Here is a 13,592-nt window from a genome sequence, read left to right as displayed (position 1 = left end):
TGCATTTTCTCCAGTGCAAGCAAGTCCTTCTTATAGGGTGACAATCAGAACTGCACACAGTATTCCAGCTGTGGCCCAATGTTTTATAAACTTATACCCAGACCTTCCTGCACTTATATTCTATGCCCTGGCTAATGAAGGCAAATACCAGTATGCCTTCTTCAGTCAGTGAGCACATTGGCTCTAGTGACCACAATTCTATTAGTTTTAAGGTGATGATGGAAAAGCATAGGACAGGTCCACAGGTCAGGGTCCTAAACTGGAGCAGGGCTAACTTTGGGGGAGCTAGACAGGATCTAGCGGAGGTCGCTTGGGTGAGCCTGTTGAAGGGAAAGGAACGAACAGCAAGTGGGAAACTTTTAAGAGAGTGATATCAAGAGTCCAGGGGCAGCATGTTCCTGTTAGGGTGAAGGGTAAACCTGGCAAGTTGAAGGAGGCCTGGCTGATGAGAGATATTGAGGGTCTGAGGAAGCATACATTGTGTTTAAGAGGCCGGGGATGAGTGAACTCCTTGATGACTATTCCTTGATGATTAAGAATACACTTAAGAGGGAAATCAGGAGGGCAAAGAGAGGGTATGAGGTGGATCTGGCAGGTCAGGTTAACGAAAATCCAAAGAGGTTCTATCACTATATTAAGAGTAAAAGGGTGGCCAGGGAAAGAGTAGGTCCCCTTGGAAATCAGCAGGACGCCTATGTCTCGAGCCACAGGAGATGGGTGGGATATTTAATGAATATTTCACCTACTGAGGAGAAAATCATGGTTGCTCAAGAGATAAGGGAAACAAGTGGTGATGTTTTGGAGGACATTCATATTACCAGGGGGTAGGGATTTGCAGCCTTACAGTGCATTAAAGTGGATAAGTCCCCAGGGCCTGACCAATTGCAACCTCAGAATTTGTGGGAAGCTAGAGAAGAAATTGCAGAGGCCCTTACGGAGATATTTGTTTCATCGTTAGCCACTTCGGGTGAAGTTCCCAAAGACTGGAAGGTGGCTAATGTCGTTCCATTGTTTAAGAAGGGTAGCGAGGGATCTACAGGCCGGTCAGCTTGATGTCAGTGGTGATTCTGAGGGACAGGATCTTATCTACCAGCAATTGGATAGACAGAGTCTGCTTAGGAGGAGTCAGCATGGCTTTGTGCGTGGAAAGTCATGCTTGACCAATCTTTTAGAGTTCTTTGAAGGAGTAACCAAAAGGGTAGATGAAGGTAGGGCAGTGGATATTGTCTATTTGGACTTTAGCAAGGCCTTCGACAAGGTCCCTCATGGTAGGCTGGTCTGGAAGGTTAGGTCCCATGGAATCCAGGGAGAGCTTGTTAGGTGGATTCTGGCGCAGAGGTAGGAGGCAGAGGGTGGTGGTTGAAGGTTGTTTCTCAGAATGGAGGCTGGTGACTAGTGGTGTGCTGCAGGGGTCAGTGCTGGGACTCTTGTTATTTGGTATTTATATAAATGATCTGGATGCGAATGCACAAGGTTTGATCAGTAAGTTTGCGGATGACATGAAATTAGGAGGTGTTGTTGATAGTGAAGAATGTTATTGCAGATTACAGGGGGATCTTGATCATTTAGGAAAGTGGGCCGAGGAGTGGCAAATGGATTTCAGTACCAATAAATGTCAGGTGGTGAATTTTGAAAAGTCAAACCAACTTATACTATGAATGGTAGGGCACTAGGGAGTGTAATGGAACAGAGAAACCTCGGAGTACAAGTGCATAGTTCATTGAAAGCAGCATCACAGGTAGACAGGGTGGTGAAAAAGGCATTTAGTATGCTGGCCTTCAGTCGGGGCACTTGGAGTACTGTGTGCAGCTTTGGTCACCCTGTTAAAGGAAAGATGTGGTTGAGAATGAGGAGTCACCTTATAGAAGTATTTAAAATTATGAGAGGCAGAGATAAGGTGGATGATAAAAGTCTTTTCTCCAGGGTAGGGGAGTCCAAAACTAGGGGGCGTAGGTTTAGGGTGAGAGGAAAGATTTGAAAGGGACTTGAGGGACAACTTTTTCACGCAGAAGGTGGTGAGTATATGAAACAAGCTGCCAGAGGAAGTGGTTGAGGCAGGTACAATAGTATCATTTGAGAAGCACTTGGATAGGTACATGAAGGGGTGGGGCTTAAAGGGATTTGGGCCGAATGCAGGAAATTGGGACTAGCTAGGTGAGCACTGTGGTTAGCACAGACTGGTTGGGCTGAAGGACCTGTATGCATGCCGTATTGCACTATGACTCTATGATCTTATCTACCTCTACTGTCACCTGCAGTCTTGCAGGCATCTTTGGACTTGTACACCAAGGTCCCTTTTATCTACAGAACTCCCTACCATTTATGTCCTATCCTTTCTTGACCCCCCACCAAAATGCATTACGTATCTCAATGTACCAGAAACGTTTCTTTTTACTCTGTCAGACATTCCATTAGTTCTCTCCACCCCTCCCTTTTTTCTGCAGCTTAAAACATTTTGTCTTCTACATTTCACAGTTCTGATGAAGCGTCTTCAACCTGAAATGTTGTCTCTGCTTCTCTGGTGAGCGTTCCCAGCATTCTCGGTTGAATGGTTCAGGATGAGGGCCTGTGGTGTAACTGTGAAGTGGAGTAATTCACTGCTGGGGTTAGTGGTTGAGACATAAACTGTATCAATATTCAGAATTAGATCAACACACACAAAATGTTGGAGGAACTCAGCAGGTCAGGCAGCATCTATTGGAGGGAATTTCCCTCCATTGATGCTGCCTGACCTGTTGAGTTCCTCCAGCATTTTGTGTGTGTTGCTCCAGATTTCCAGCTCGTGCAGAATCTCTTGTGTCTTCAGAATTAGATCAGCTGGTTGGGTGAAGGAAAAGAAATTTAAAGGACACAGAACTGGGCAGGTAAAAGTGATTGGAACTCTGCTTACAAAAACTAATTGAGCTAAATTACTTGTTTCAGTGCTGTAATTTGTTTCAGTTATCCCATGCCCCTCGTCACTCTACCATAAAACATTACAGATAAGCCTAAAGTGGCAAACCTGCAATACTGACCAGCTCTCCAAGGACTTTTGAACTTCTGACTGAGCATGTAACAACATGCTCATGGTGACTGGCTTGCCATTCTCAATCGCTTCCATAATCTGTTTGATGATCGGTGAGTCGCACTGCAGTAACTCCTCTAAGAGATTGTGGGGTGGGGTTTGGGTGAGGGTGGGGTGTGATTGTGTGGGGAGAGACACAGGACAGAAACGGGAATCAGTCCTTTCATTCAGCAAACATATTCCCCTGCTCTCACCACCTTCTGCAGGCACGTTGGTGGTGACTGGTTTCTTGGCAACGAAGTTTACCCCATTGGTCGGACAGCACCAAGCAGCTGAGAGAGTGAGATGGACCCTTTGCTGGCTTCTCAATAGACCAGAGAGGGCCCTTCAGCTCATGGAATCTGGTGAGTCCAACAGGACAGTGTGCGTCTCTGAAGCATCTACTGATGTTTTTTGCTCCACTGGTCCAACTATATGAACACTGATGCCCAGTGGCGAGTGCCAAGTAAGGCAGAGATGAAGTTCTCTTGAAGACCCCATCAGGAATACCATGTCCAGTGGATGACTGAACCATATACTCCAGTGCAAACCTGCGTCATCCATTCTCCACACAACAGATCTGGATGGAGAGAAAGTCAGCCCAGACCATCATGTGATACGGAAGAAGTATTCACCCCATCAGTACTCATAGTCATACAGCACAGAAACAGGCCCTTTGGCCCATCAAGTGCCTGTCTGTACTAACTCCTGCTCCTTGTGACTCCCCATCCAGGCTTGTCTGCATGGTCTGTGGTTGCCCTGCCAACCAAGGCTCAGAGAACCCAGCTGCAAAGCCCTTTGTAGTCAAGATCCAACACTACGCTTGGATCCAAATGCAGCAGCATGTCAGTACCTGTGGAACCAAACTCAACACAAGCAGGGGAACTATCCCAGCACAGGGCTGGATGTTTTGGACTGATGCCCTCAGTGAAACACGCACTGACAGCTGCTGACCTGGTGTACCCTAAACCAGAGCAGCAACCCTTCCCTCTACAGCCCAGCTACCCAACTGCAGTCCCACAGGACCTGACTCTCTGTTGGTCAAGTTTTAATTTTATACCCTTGTTCAAGAAAGGTAATAGGGATAATCCTGGGAATTATAGACCAGTGAGTCTTACATCAGTGGTAGGCAAACTATCAGAGAGGATTCGTAGGAATGTGATTTATGAGCATTTGGAGAAGCATAGTCTTATTTGGGATATTCAGCATGGCTTTGTGAGGGGCAGGTCATGCCTCACGAGCCTAACTGAGTTTTTTGAGGAGGTGACAAAACAAACTGATGAAGGTAGAGTGGTGAATGTGGTGTATATGGATGTTAGTAAGGCGTTTGACAAGGTTCCCCATGGGAGGCTCATCTAGAAAGCCATGAGGCATGGGATCCATGGAAACTTGGCTGCATGGACTCAGAATTGGCTTGCCCACAGAAGGCAGAGGGTGGTGGTAGGTGGAGCTTATTCTGCCTGGAGTACAGTGACTAGTGGTGTTCCACAGGGATCTGTTCTGGGACTCCTGCTCTTTGTGATCTTTATAAATGCTTGGATGAGGAAATGGAGGGGTAGGTTAGTAAGTTTGCTGATGACACGAAGGTTGGAGGTGTTCTGGATAGTGTAGAAGGTTGTTGTAGGTTACAATGGACATAGACAGGATGTAGAGTTGGGTAGAGAAGTAGCAGATGGAGTTCAATCCGGAAATGTGTGAAGTGATACACTTTGGAAGATCGAACTTGAAGGTAGAGTACAAAGTTAATGGCAGGATTCTTAGCAGTGTGGAGGAACAAAGGGATCTTGGGGTCCAAGTCCATAAATCCCTCAAAATGGCCACACGACTTGATAGGGTGGTTAAGCAGGTGTATGGTGTGCTGGCCTTCATTAGTCGGGGGATTGAGTTCAAGACCGCGAGGTAATGTTGCAGCTCTATAATACTCTGGTTAGACCACACCTACAATATTATGTTCAGTTCATTATAGGAAGGATATGAGAGCTTTAGAGAGGGTGCAGAGGAGATTTACCAGGATGCTTACTGAATTAGAGAACATGTCTTATGAGGAAAGGTTGAGTGAACTAGGGCTTTTCTCTTTGGAGCAACGGAAGATGAGAGGCGACTTGATAGGGGTGTATAAGATTATGAGGGGCACAGATAGAGTGGACAGCCAGCACCTTTTCCCCAGGGCAGCAATGGCCAATACCAGAGGACATCTGTTTAAGGTGAGTGGAGGAAAGTTTAGGGGAGATGTCAGAAGTAGGTTTTTCACACAGAGAGTGGTGGGTGTCTGGAACACACTGCCAGGGCTGATACAATAGGAACATTTAAAAGACTCTTAGATCTGCACATGGATGTAAGAAAAATGGGGGATTATGGGCTGTGTAGGAGGGAAGGGTTAGATTGATCAAGGAGTAGGTTTATATATGTCAGCACAACATCGTGGGCCGAAGGGCTGGTACTGTGCTGTACTGTTCTATGTTCCATGTTCTGTATCTCAATCAAAGTATCCAGTATTACTGCAGTGTCATTTAAGATTCTAGTACATAGGCCATCAGGTCCAAGGGAACTCTCCAGCTTCTGTCTCAATAGTTTGCCTGGTATCCTTTTCCCAGTGATGGTGATTGTTTTAAGTTCCTCCCTTTTGCTCCTGAATTTTCTGCTATTATCAGAATATTTTCAGAGTCTTCTACCATAGAAAATATTTCTTCAAGGTCTCTTCCCATTTAATTCCCCAATCTCAGACTTTATAGGGACCAACATTGACTTTAACTACTCTCTTCTTTTTTATGTACTTGTAAATGTTCCTCCTGTTTTTATGTTTTTTGTCAACTTATGTCATAATCTACATTTCCCTCCCATTACCTCTTTAGTCATTATTTACTGGTTTCTAAGACTTCCCAAAACTGCTGGCCCACCACAGATTCCTTCAATGTAACAATCTGCCAGAGGAACTCAGCAGGTCGAGCAGCATCTGCAGGGAGGAAAGGAGTTGTTGACTTTTCAGGTCGAGACCCTGCATCAGGACCCAAAATGTCAACAATTCCTTCCCCCCCAGCAGATTGTTTATTGCTCCAGTATCTGCAGTCTCTTGTGTCTACAGATTCTTTCAATGTTGTATGTCCTTTCTTTCAATTTGATACTGCCCTTAATTTCTTTCTACAGTCACAGAAGCATCATCCTTGTAAAGTCTCCATTTCTCAACTCTGTATATCTTTGTTAAGAATTATGAACTCTCTAACCACTTATTAAATTTTAGCTTGTGACTTAATCCCAGGTTATTGTTTCTCTATATATAAGCAGACCAAACCTTTTGATAAAGCTGCAACTAAGTATATGTAATTGCATGGATAAATTCCTCAAACACCTTTGACTAGATCTGGCCTGTCATTCTATATGTAAACTCCACTGAATCCCTCAATTAAATTCTATAAGGTGACTCAGTCTATGGAATCTGTTGTTCTGTATATTTTAAATTTTGAATTTTATTTACAGTGTGGTAACAGGCCCTTCCAGCCCAACGAGTCCACGCCGCCCATTTTAAACCCCAAATTAACCTACCCGTACATCTTTAGAATGTGGGAGGAAACCGGAGCACCCGGAGGAAACCCACACAGACACGGGAGAACGTACAAACTCCTTACAGACAGCGAAGGGAATCGAACCCCAATCACTGGCATTGTAATAGCATCGCGCTAACCGCTACGCTACCGTGCCGCCCCTATAACCCCTCTGAAACCCTCGATTAGATTCCAGTCGATAATCCACTCCCAGGTGCCTGAGAAACACAATTGTTCTTTGTGACCTGCTGGGGAGTTTAGGAAGGATTTGTCTGATTGAAGTCATTGTGGGGTACTCACCTGGGTTGACATTCTTGTTGAAGAAGTGGTTAATAATCCAGTTGGTGTAGAGTTTTTTCTCATTGGCAGTGGTGAGGTTTTGGAGGGTCTCCACTGCTTGCCAGAACTGCAGTGGAGATTCTGCATCATAGGCTTCCAGGAACCTCTGGAAGAAAAGTATTCCTGTCCCATCAGTCAGCACATCTGTCAGTTTCCTGCCAAGACACACAGCAAGTCAAAGGTTAAGGGATGGTCAAAATCCACTCCTGCTCTCCACTCCAGTTGCCAGCAGTAGAATGGCAACATCCATTAATGGTTTATCGATGGGTTGGTCAGGGGTAAAGCTCCCTCTACACTGTCCCCATTAAATACGCCTGGGGCAGGACCTCACCACCTCAGTTCAGTGTAAACAGCAATGCAATAGAACATAGAACACTACAGCACAGTAAAGGCCCTTTGGCCACAATGTTGTGCCGACATTTTATCCTGCTCTGAAATATATCTAACCCTTCCCTCCCACATAGCTCCCCATTTCTCTATCATTCATGTGTCTAATAGAACATTAGAGGTTTGTCCCATTATGCCTTGGTGAAGTTTCCTTTCTTGTGACACCCTGCCCCAGTTCACAGCCTCAACATTGGGTCATACTCACCAGAAGCCAGGCTTTCAGACAGATTCCTCAGGGATATCAGTCTGAGGAAGGAGGTTGTATCTGTGCAGCACTCAAGGCAAGAGATCAGTCCTTCATTGGCCACATGACCTGTTTGACATAGACCATGGGTTCCGGAGCTTCTTTGAGAAACAACATGACTATCCCAGCAGATAGGCCCATGAGACAGCTCCATGACTGCCCGTATGTGGATCACATATTCAGGAGCCCAGGCCCAGCCCAGTCTGTGGAAACCTGAGTGACTCACGTCTGCAGTGAGGCTAACTTACCTGGGAATTCCTTTGGGTCTGGTCAGGATCTTGTTCCCAAATTTCAGGGATTTCATGTTCAGCTTTGTCCACAGCTTCTCTCGTAAAACCTCTTTGTTTAGCAGACCTGCGAGGTAGAGGTCAACAGGTTTAAAGGTTATTGTGACCAAGGTGGGTTGGGTGAGCAAGACAAAGGTAATCTGATGAACAGGCTCACAGGCTGCATGATCTATGCTCCCAAGAGAGGTCACAACTTCTTGAGAAGATGAGGACTTTCAGGTGAAGGGATACCCGGAGGAGCATCTCCCACCCACTGGAGGACACAGGCAGCATTTGCACTCTTTGCTGGGCCTCAGCTTCCATTCTGCCTCTGACATCGCCCCTGACCTTGCCTCACCCTGTTAACTTCAAGCGCCAAATCATTCTGCATCCAAGGTATTAGTGGGCTATTTACCATGAAGGCCAGCATGTTGCCACCTCTCCTGTTGGCCAGGCTTGGGTGATTTTGGATAGTGATCAAGATCCCTCCCCACCTCTCTCCACCTCTCTCCACACCCTCCCTGACTAGAATTCATCTCAGTCCAAAGCATTTCCAGCTGCCTCAGGGTAAGTCACCCCATGGACTTGGGATGTTTCTGCCACTGGGATCTGGTGGGGCTCAGTACCAATGCAGTCACTGATGCATATGTCTTCAGAGGGAGCCTTACTCCACAGTCCCATGGCTGATCAGCTGACATATCTATCCTTATGGCTCCTGCCCCCACATGTCCAAAATTGGTTGTCTGACATTTCAATCTGTCTTTCCTCCAATAAGGAAAAAGGAGCTGATTCCTCATGAGTAAAGCTCGAATGTCAACTAAATTGTCTTTAATCCCCCATTTCACATTGGACAGAACCCCTGCTCCTAATAATTTGACATCCTACTATGGAATGGCATAGTCACTTCCAGGATATCCAGAATGGTCAAATCAGCCATTTGGATACTGCAGATGTGAACCCCATTTCCCATACCAGCCAAGACATGGAGTGTTAAAATACAGACTCTGCCCTATTCCTACAGTCGATTGTTTTAATGGACTTTCCTATCAGATCGTTCTTGAGTAAACTCTCTGGTACTACAAGATGTAAGTAGTCTGGGTTTGCTGTATTGCAGTCTTTAACTACACATTCCTGTGATGCCACGTTTAACTAGACTCTCCTGCAATGAAATAAATTGATAGTTTTTGCTGCATTTAACTGGACCTTCATGTAGTGAGTAGTTTAAGTAGATTTTCCTGTAGTTCAGTGTGTGTTAGCAGCCTGCTTTTGCTGTACTGGCTGTGTTTAAATAGATCCCATTGTAATCAAGTGTGTAAGTAGATTGTTTGCTTTATTCCTGTGTATAAATAGTCTATTGTAGTCTCTGGATAAGTATTGCTATGTTTAAATAGGCTCTGCTTAATGTTACAGACTAGGTGAATGTCCCTTTAAGATAGACCATAGTGGTGTGTGTGTGTGTGTGTGTGTGTGTGTGTGTGTGTGTGTGTGTGTGTGTGTGTGTGTGTGTGTGTGTGTGTGTGTGTGTGTGTGTGTGTGTGGCATGCTTACGTCAACAGAAGATAAAGGATGTAATGATGTTGTTGAAGAAGTCAGTCTGAGGAGAGAAAAGAGAGAGAGACACCAGCCTGCTAGTTTCTCTATTGATGGATGAGAAACAATAACTGTGTCTGTTACTACAATCCATGTATGGAAACTGGGAGTAATCTGGTGGAGTTCACTTGTTGCTGACCTGTAGAGGGAAACAGGTATCTGTGTGGACGACCACGATTTGGATATTTTTCGGGGTGAGGAAGTCACTACCGAGTAAACGCTGAGGTGTCGTTTGGGTTCCATCGTGGAACATTTGGATTTCGTAATCACTCTCTCTAAGTTCTCTCTACATCTACGTTTTATCTTCAGACAACAGTGGTTGTTGAAGAAGCCGTTGTTCATGTTTCACCTCATGGATTGCTGAACTGAACTTTAATAACCATTCCTAGACTTGGAGTTTGGGACTTTACCACACACACACGACGAGTTTAGTTTTGGGGTTAATGTTCAAGGTTTAATATTTTTACTTCTAACATTCTAACATTTTTACTTTTACTTTTCTTAATATCATAAGTAGTTTTTAATAAAGTAGTTTTTAACACTGAATTAAGACTCAATGTGTTTCTTTTGTTGCTGGTTCGAAACATTAGTTCAGTGTGTAAATAGACTAGGTTTGCTATATTGCAGATGCTGTAAAAGCTCAACAGGTCAAGTAGTATCTGTGGAAAGAGGAACAGTTGATGTTTTGGGTTCAGGACCCTTTATCACTTCTAAGAAAGAGAGAAACAACTTAGTTTAGGTAGAAGAGAAGGTGAGACAGAGAAGCTTGATCTTATCTTAACTGTGACATTATTTCACTGTCTGAGAAAATCCCCCTTGTTCTATCCATGATCCTCCCCCACCTTCTCTGCTACCCAGATTAGTTTGTTTCTCTCTCAGATCTGATGAAAGATTCCAGACCTGAAACTGTTCTCTTTCTACAAGTGCTGCCTGACCTGTTGAGGTTTTCCAGCATTTTTTGTTTCTATCTCTGTTGTAGTCCAGGGGGAAGTAGACACAATTTGCTGTCTTTAAATAGACTCTTCTGTAGTCCAGGGTGTAAGTGGACTGCTTGCAGTATCACCATGTTTAACTAGATTCTCCTGTAGTATAGTGTGTAAGAACTCTGGGGTTATTGTGTTGCTGATTCACAATAGTCCCCTATGGTGCAGTGTTTAAATATTTCATTTTCTTTAAGGTCTGCTGCTAATTCTACCTTTTCCTTGTGACATAATGGTGTCAATAGAAGTTGTACTGAAAAGTGTTGGATGGGGCTGGTGGGCAGATACCCAGTGATACCCATACATACCAAGTAGAACCAACTTCTTGTAATATCGATGAAAGTTCTTGCTCAGCTCCTCAATTGCAAGCTTTGGGTACTTCAGCGCAAGCTCCTCAAAGGTCATGCCCTTGATATCTGTGGGGCAGGGCGGAAGTGGGAGTGGGACAACAGAAAGCACAAGGTCAGTGGTGGAGCAAACATCAGTCACTGGCTGACAAATTGTTGGAATCAAACGGAAGTGAATTTGTGTCAAAGAAATGGCTCGTTTACAAATACGCAGGATGTGGGAATGGGAAGAGGTCATTCAGGCATGTGATGGATTCCACTTCTCAGTCAGATTGTATCTGAACTCCACATGATGATGGCAAGCTTCAATTAGCCAATTTTTCATTGGGTTTCTGGGTAACATCAGCAGTTGCTGCAGTGTGAGCTTAAAAATTGGCTAACATCAGGAGCAGGGACTCTGCACAACTATCAACATCAGTTGTAGAGTTGTAGCTTGTGATTGAGAGCAGTTCCCCCAGCTCAGGCCTAGGATCCATGTTGTTTCTTGCTGACCTGGAGCCTGTCAGCATGCCACATGGACAGAGCCCAGCTATTCTTTGCATCTTCGAGGATTCATTCTCCTCTCCCTGCAGCCAGGTGCATTGCTGACCCCCAGAAGTTTCCCAGAAAAGCAAATGGCATCATTACAAACCATGACCTGTCCATCCCCACACCTAAATAAGATAAGATTTCTTTATTAGTCACATGTACATCAAAACACACAGTGAAATGCATCTTTGCGTAGGACGTTCTGGGGGCAGCCCACAAGTGTCGCTGCACTTCTGGCGCCAACATAGCATGCCCGCAACTTCCTAAACTGTACGTCTTTGGAATGTGGGAGGAAACCAGAGCACCCGGAGGAAACCCACGCAGACACAGGGAGAACGTACAAACTCCTTACAGACAGTGGCCGGAATTGAACCCGTGTCTCTGGCGCTGTAATAGCGTTATGCTAACCGCTACACTACCGTGCCTGCCTTAAGTGGTTGCAAAATCACAGACAGACTGGCACAGGTTTTCCAGGAGCTCTCAATCCTGGGGAATTCACCCTTTAGTCCATTTCCCCAAGCACAACATAGAGTCACGGAGTTGTATAGCACAGAAACGTTATCCCACCACGTCCATGGCCTTTTTGCCCATCTATACCAATCTCACTTGCTTGCACTAGGTCCATATCCTTCTATGCCTTGCCTATTTAAGTGAGTGTCTGTCTAATTGTCTCTTTTACGTAATGATTGTATCTGACTCCACCACCTCCCCGGCAGTGCATTTCAGATATCAACCACTCTCTGTGTAAAAAACTTACGGTCAGATACCCTTTAAAACTTCTTCCTCTCACCTTAAACTTGTTTTTGATACCCCTACAATGGAAAAAAGATCCCGACTACCTACTTTATCTATGCCTCTCATAAGCTTATATATTTCTATCAGGTCACACCTCAGCCTCCATCGCTCCAGGGAAAACAAGCCCAGCCTATCCAAACCCAGCACCATTACATGCTTGACCAGAACTGCACACAATATTTCAAGGGTGGCCTAACCAGTAAAATTGCAACATAATGCAACTCTTATATTCAATGCCACTACTCATGAAGGCAAGCATGCCACATACCATCTTCACCCACCCTATCGATCTGTGTTGCTGCTTTCAGAGAACTATAGACCTGAATCCCTTCGTCTCTCTGTTCATCAACATTCCTTCATGTCCTTCCATTTACCATATATGTTCTACTCCTATTTAACTTCCCAGAATGCGTCACCTCTCACTTGTTGGAATTATACTCCATCTGCTAGTGCTTTCCCAACTTTCCATCTGATCTATATCTTATTGCAGCCTTGAGACAACCTTCCTCGTTATCCATGACACCACCGATTTTCATGGCATTCACAGACTTACCAATCACATATCCTACATTAAATCATATTGAAATAAATACTGCTGAAATGTTGAAAATCAAAAGAAACCTGCAGAATCTGGAAAAATAAAAACAGAAAATGCTGGAAATACTCAGTAGGTCAAGCAGTGCCTGTGGAAGAAAAGCACAAAGAAAAAGAGGGGAAAAAACAAATAAGTTGAGATAATATACTGTTGGAGTTTATGGTCATTGACACATGAAACAAAGGAAAACATTTGTTTATGGCAGCACTGAATGTGGCGGAGAATAAAGTGGAACTATGGACCATGACAGCTTTGAGTAGAGTGAATCAGTGATATTAACTCAGCTTGTTTCTTTTTAACCTCTTTTTTCCTTATTTTTCTCTGAGGGTGGAGGACGTGCCTAGCCTGAACTGCCAACCACGTCTTCCTGCTCTGCATTTTGCAACTCCTACATTCTTGTATCCATGTTCTTTTGTCGACGTTCTCACCCTCATTCACTCCCATTCTACTCCCACATACTACTCTCCTACTACTCCCATTCATCATACTACTCTCATATACCCTCTAACTACTCCCATTCACTCACTGACCAGATAACCTGTTTACATCTTATCCCCATGATCACCTTGACTTTACCCAACAGAGACATCACCCCTCCCTCACCCTCCCTGCAGCATAATGAGCTTCTTTTGTCTCCTTCCCAGTTCTGAAGAGGGATCATCAACTTGCCATGTTAACTCCGTTTCTCTTTCCATAGATGTGGCCTGACCTGCTAAATGTTTCCAGCATTTTCTATATTTATTCCTGCTGAAGAGTTGTTGCAAAAGACTGAAATGCACCAATGACCACAACTAGCTGTAGACAGTAACAAGAGTTACATCAGTCTCAGGGTGACATCCAATTATTAAACAGCTGACAATGATGTTGAAATAAACTGAGTGTCTTCCATGCTCATCTACATGACAGAAAGGGCACTGAGGGCAAACCCAGCCATGCGCA

The 13,592-nt window shown here is 44.6% G+C and overlaps 1 protein-coding gene across 1 annotated transcript in view; it reads right to left on the bottom strand.

Annotated features, from left to right (window-relative positions):
- Positions 1-285: 285 nt before the first annotated feature.
- Positions 286-13,592, bottom strand: part of LOC127567960 (regulator of G-protein signaling protein-like) — a 45,662-nt gene continuing 32,355 nt past the window's right edge. The window contains exons 10-13 of the mRNA XM_052011203.1: positions 10,697-10,804; positions 7,801-7,906; positions 6,883-7,076; positions 286-320 (exon numbers count right to left, since the gene is read on the bottom strand). Of these exons, the coding sequence (XP_051867163.1) occupies positions 286-320; positions 6,883-7,076; positions 7,801-7,906; positions 10,697-10,804 (443 nt within the window). The remainder of the gene's footprint in view (positions 321-6,882; positions 7,077-7,800; positions 7,907-10,696; positions 10,805-13,592) is intronic.

Source organism: Pristis pectinata, chromosome 3, assembly GCF_009764475.1.
Source record: "Pristis pectinata isolate sPriPec2 chromosome 3, sPriPec2.1.pri, whole genome shotgun sequence".
In the NCBI taxonomy this organism is placed as follows: domain Eukaryota; kingdom Metazoa; phylum Chordata; class Chondrichthyes; order Rhinopristiformes; family Pristidae; genus Pristis; species Pristis pectinata.
Note: the sequence above shows the minus strand (reverse complement) of the source record. Positions and strands in the feature narration are given on the sequence as shown.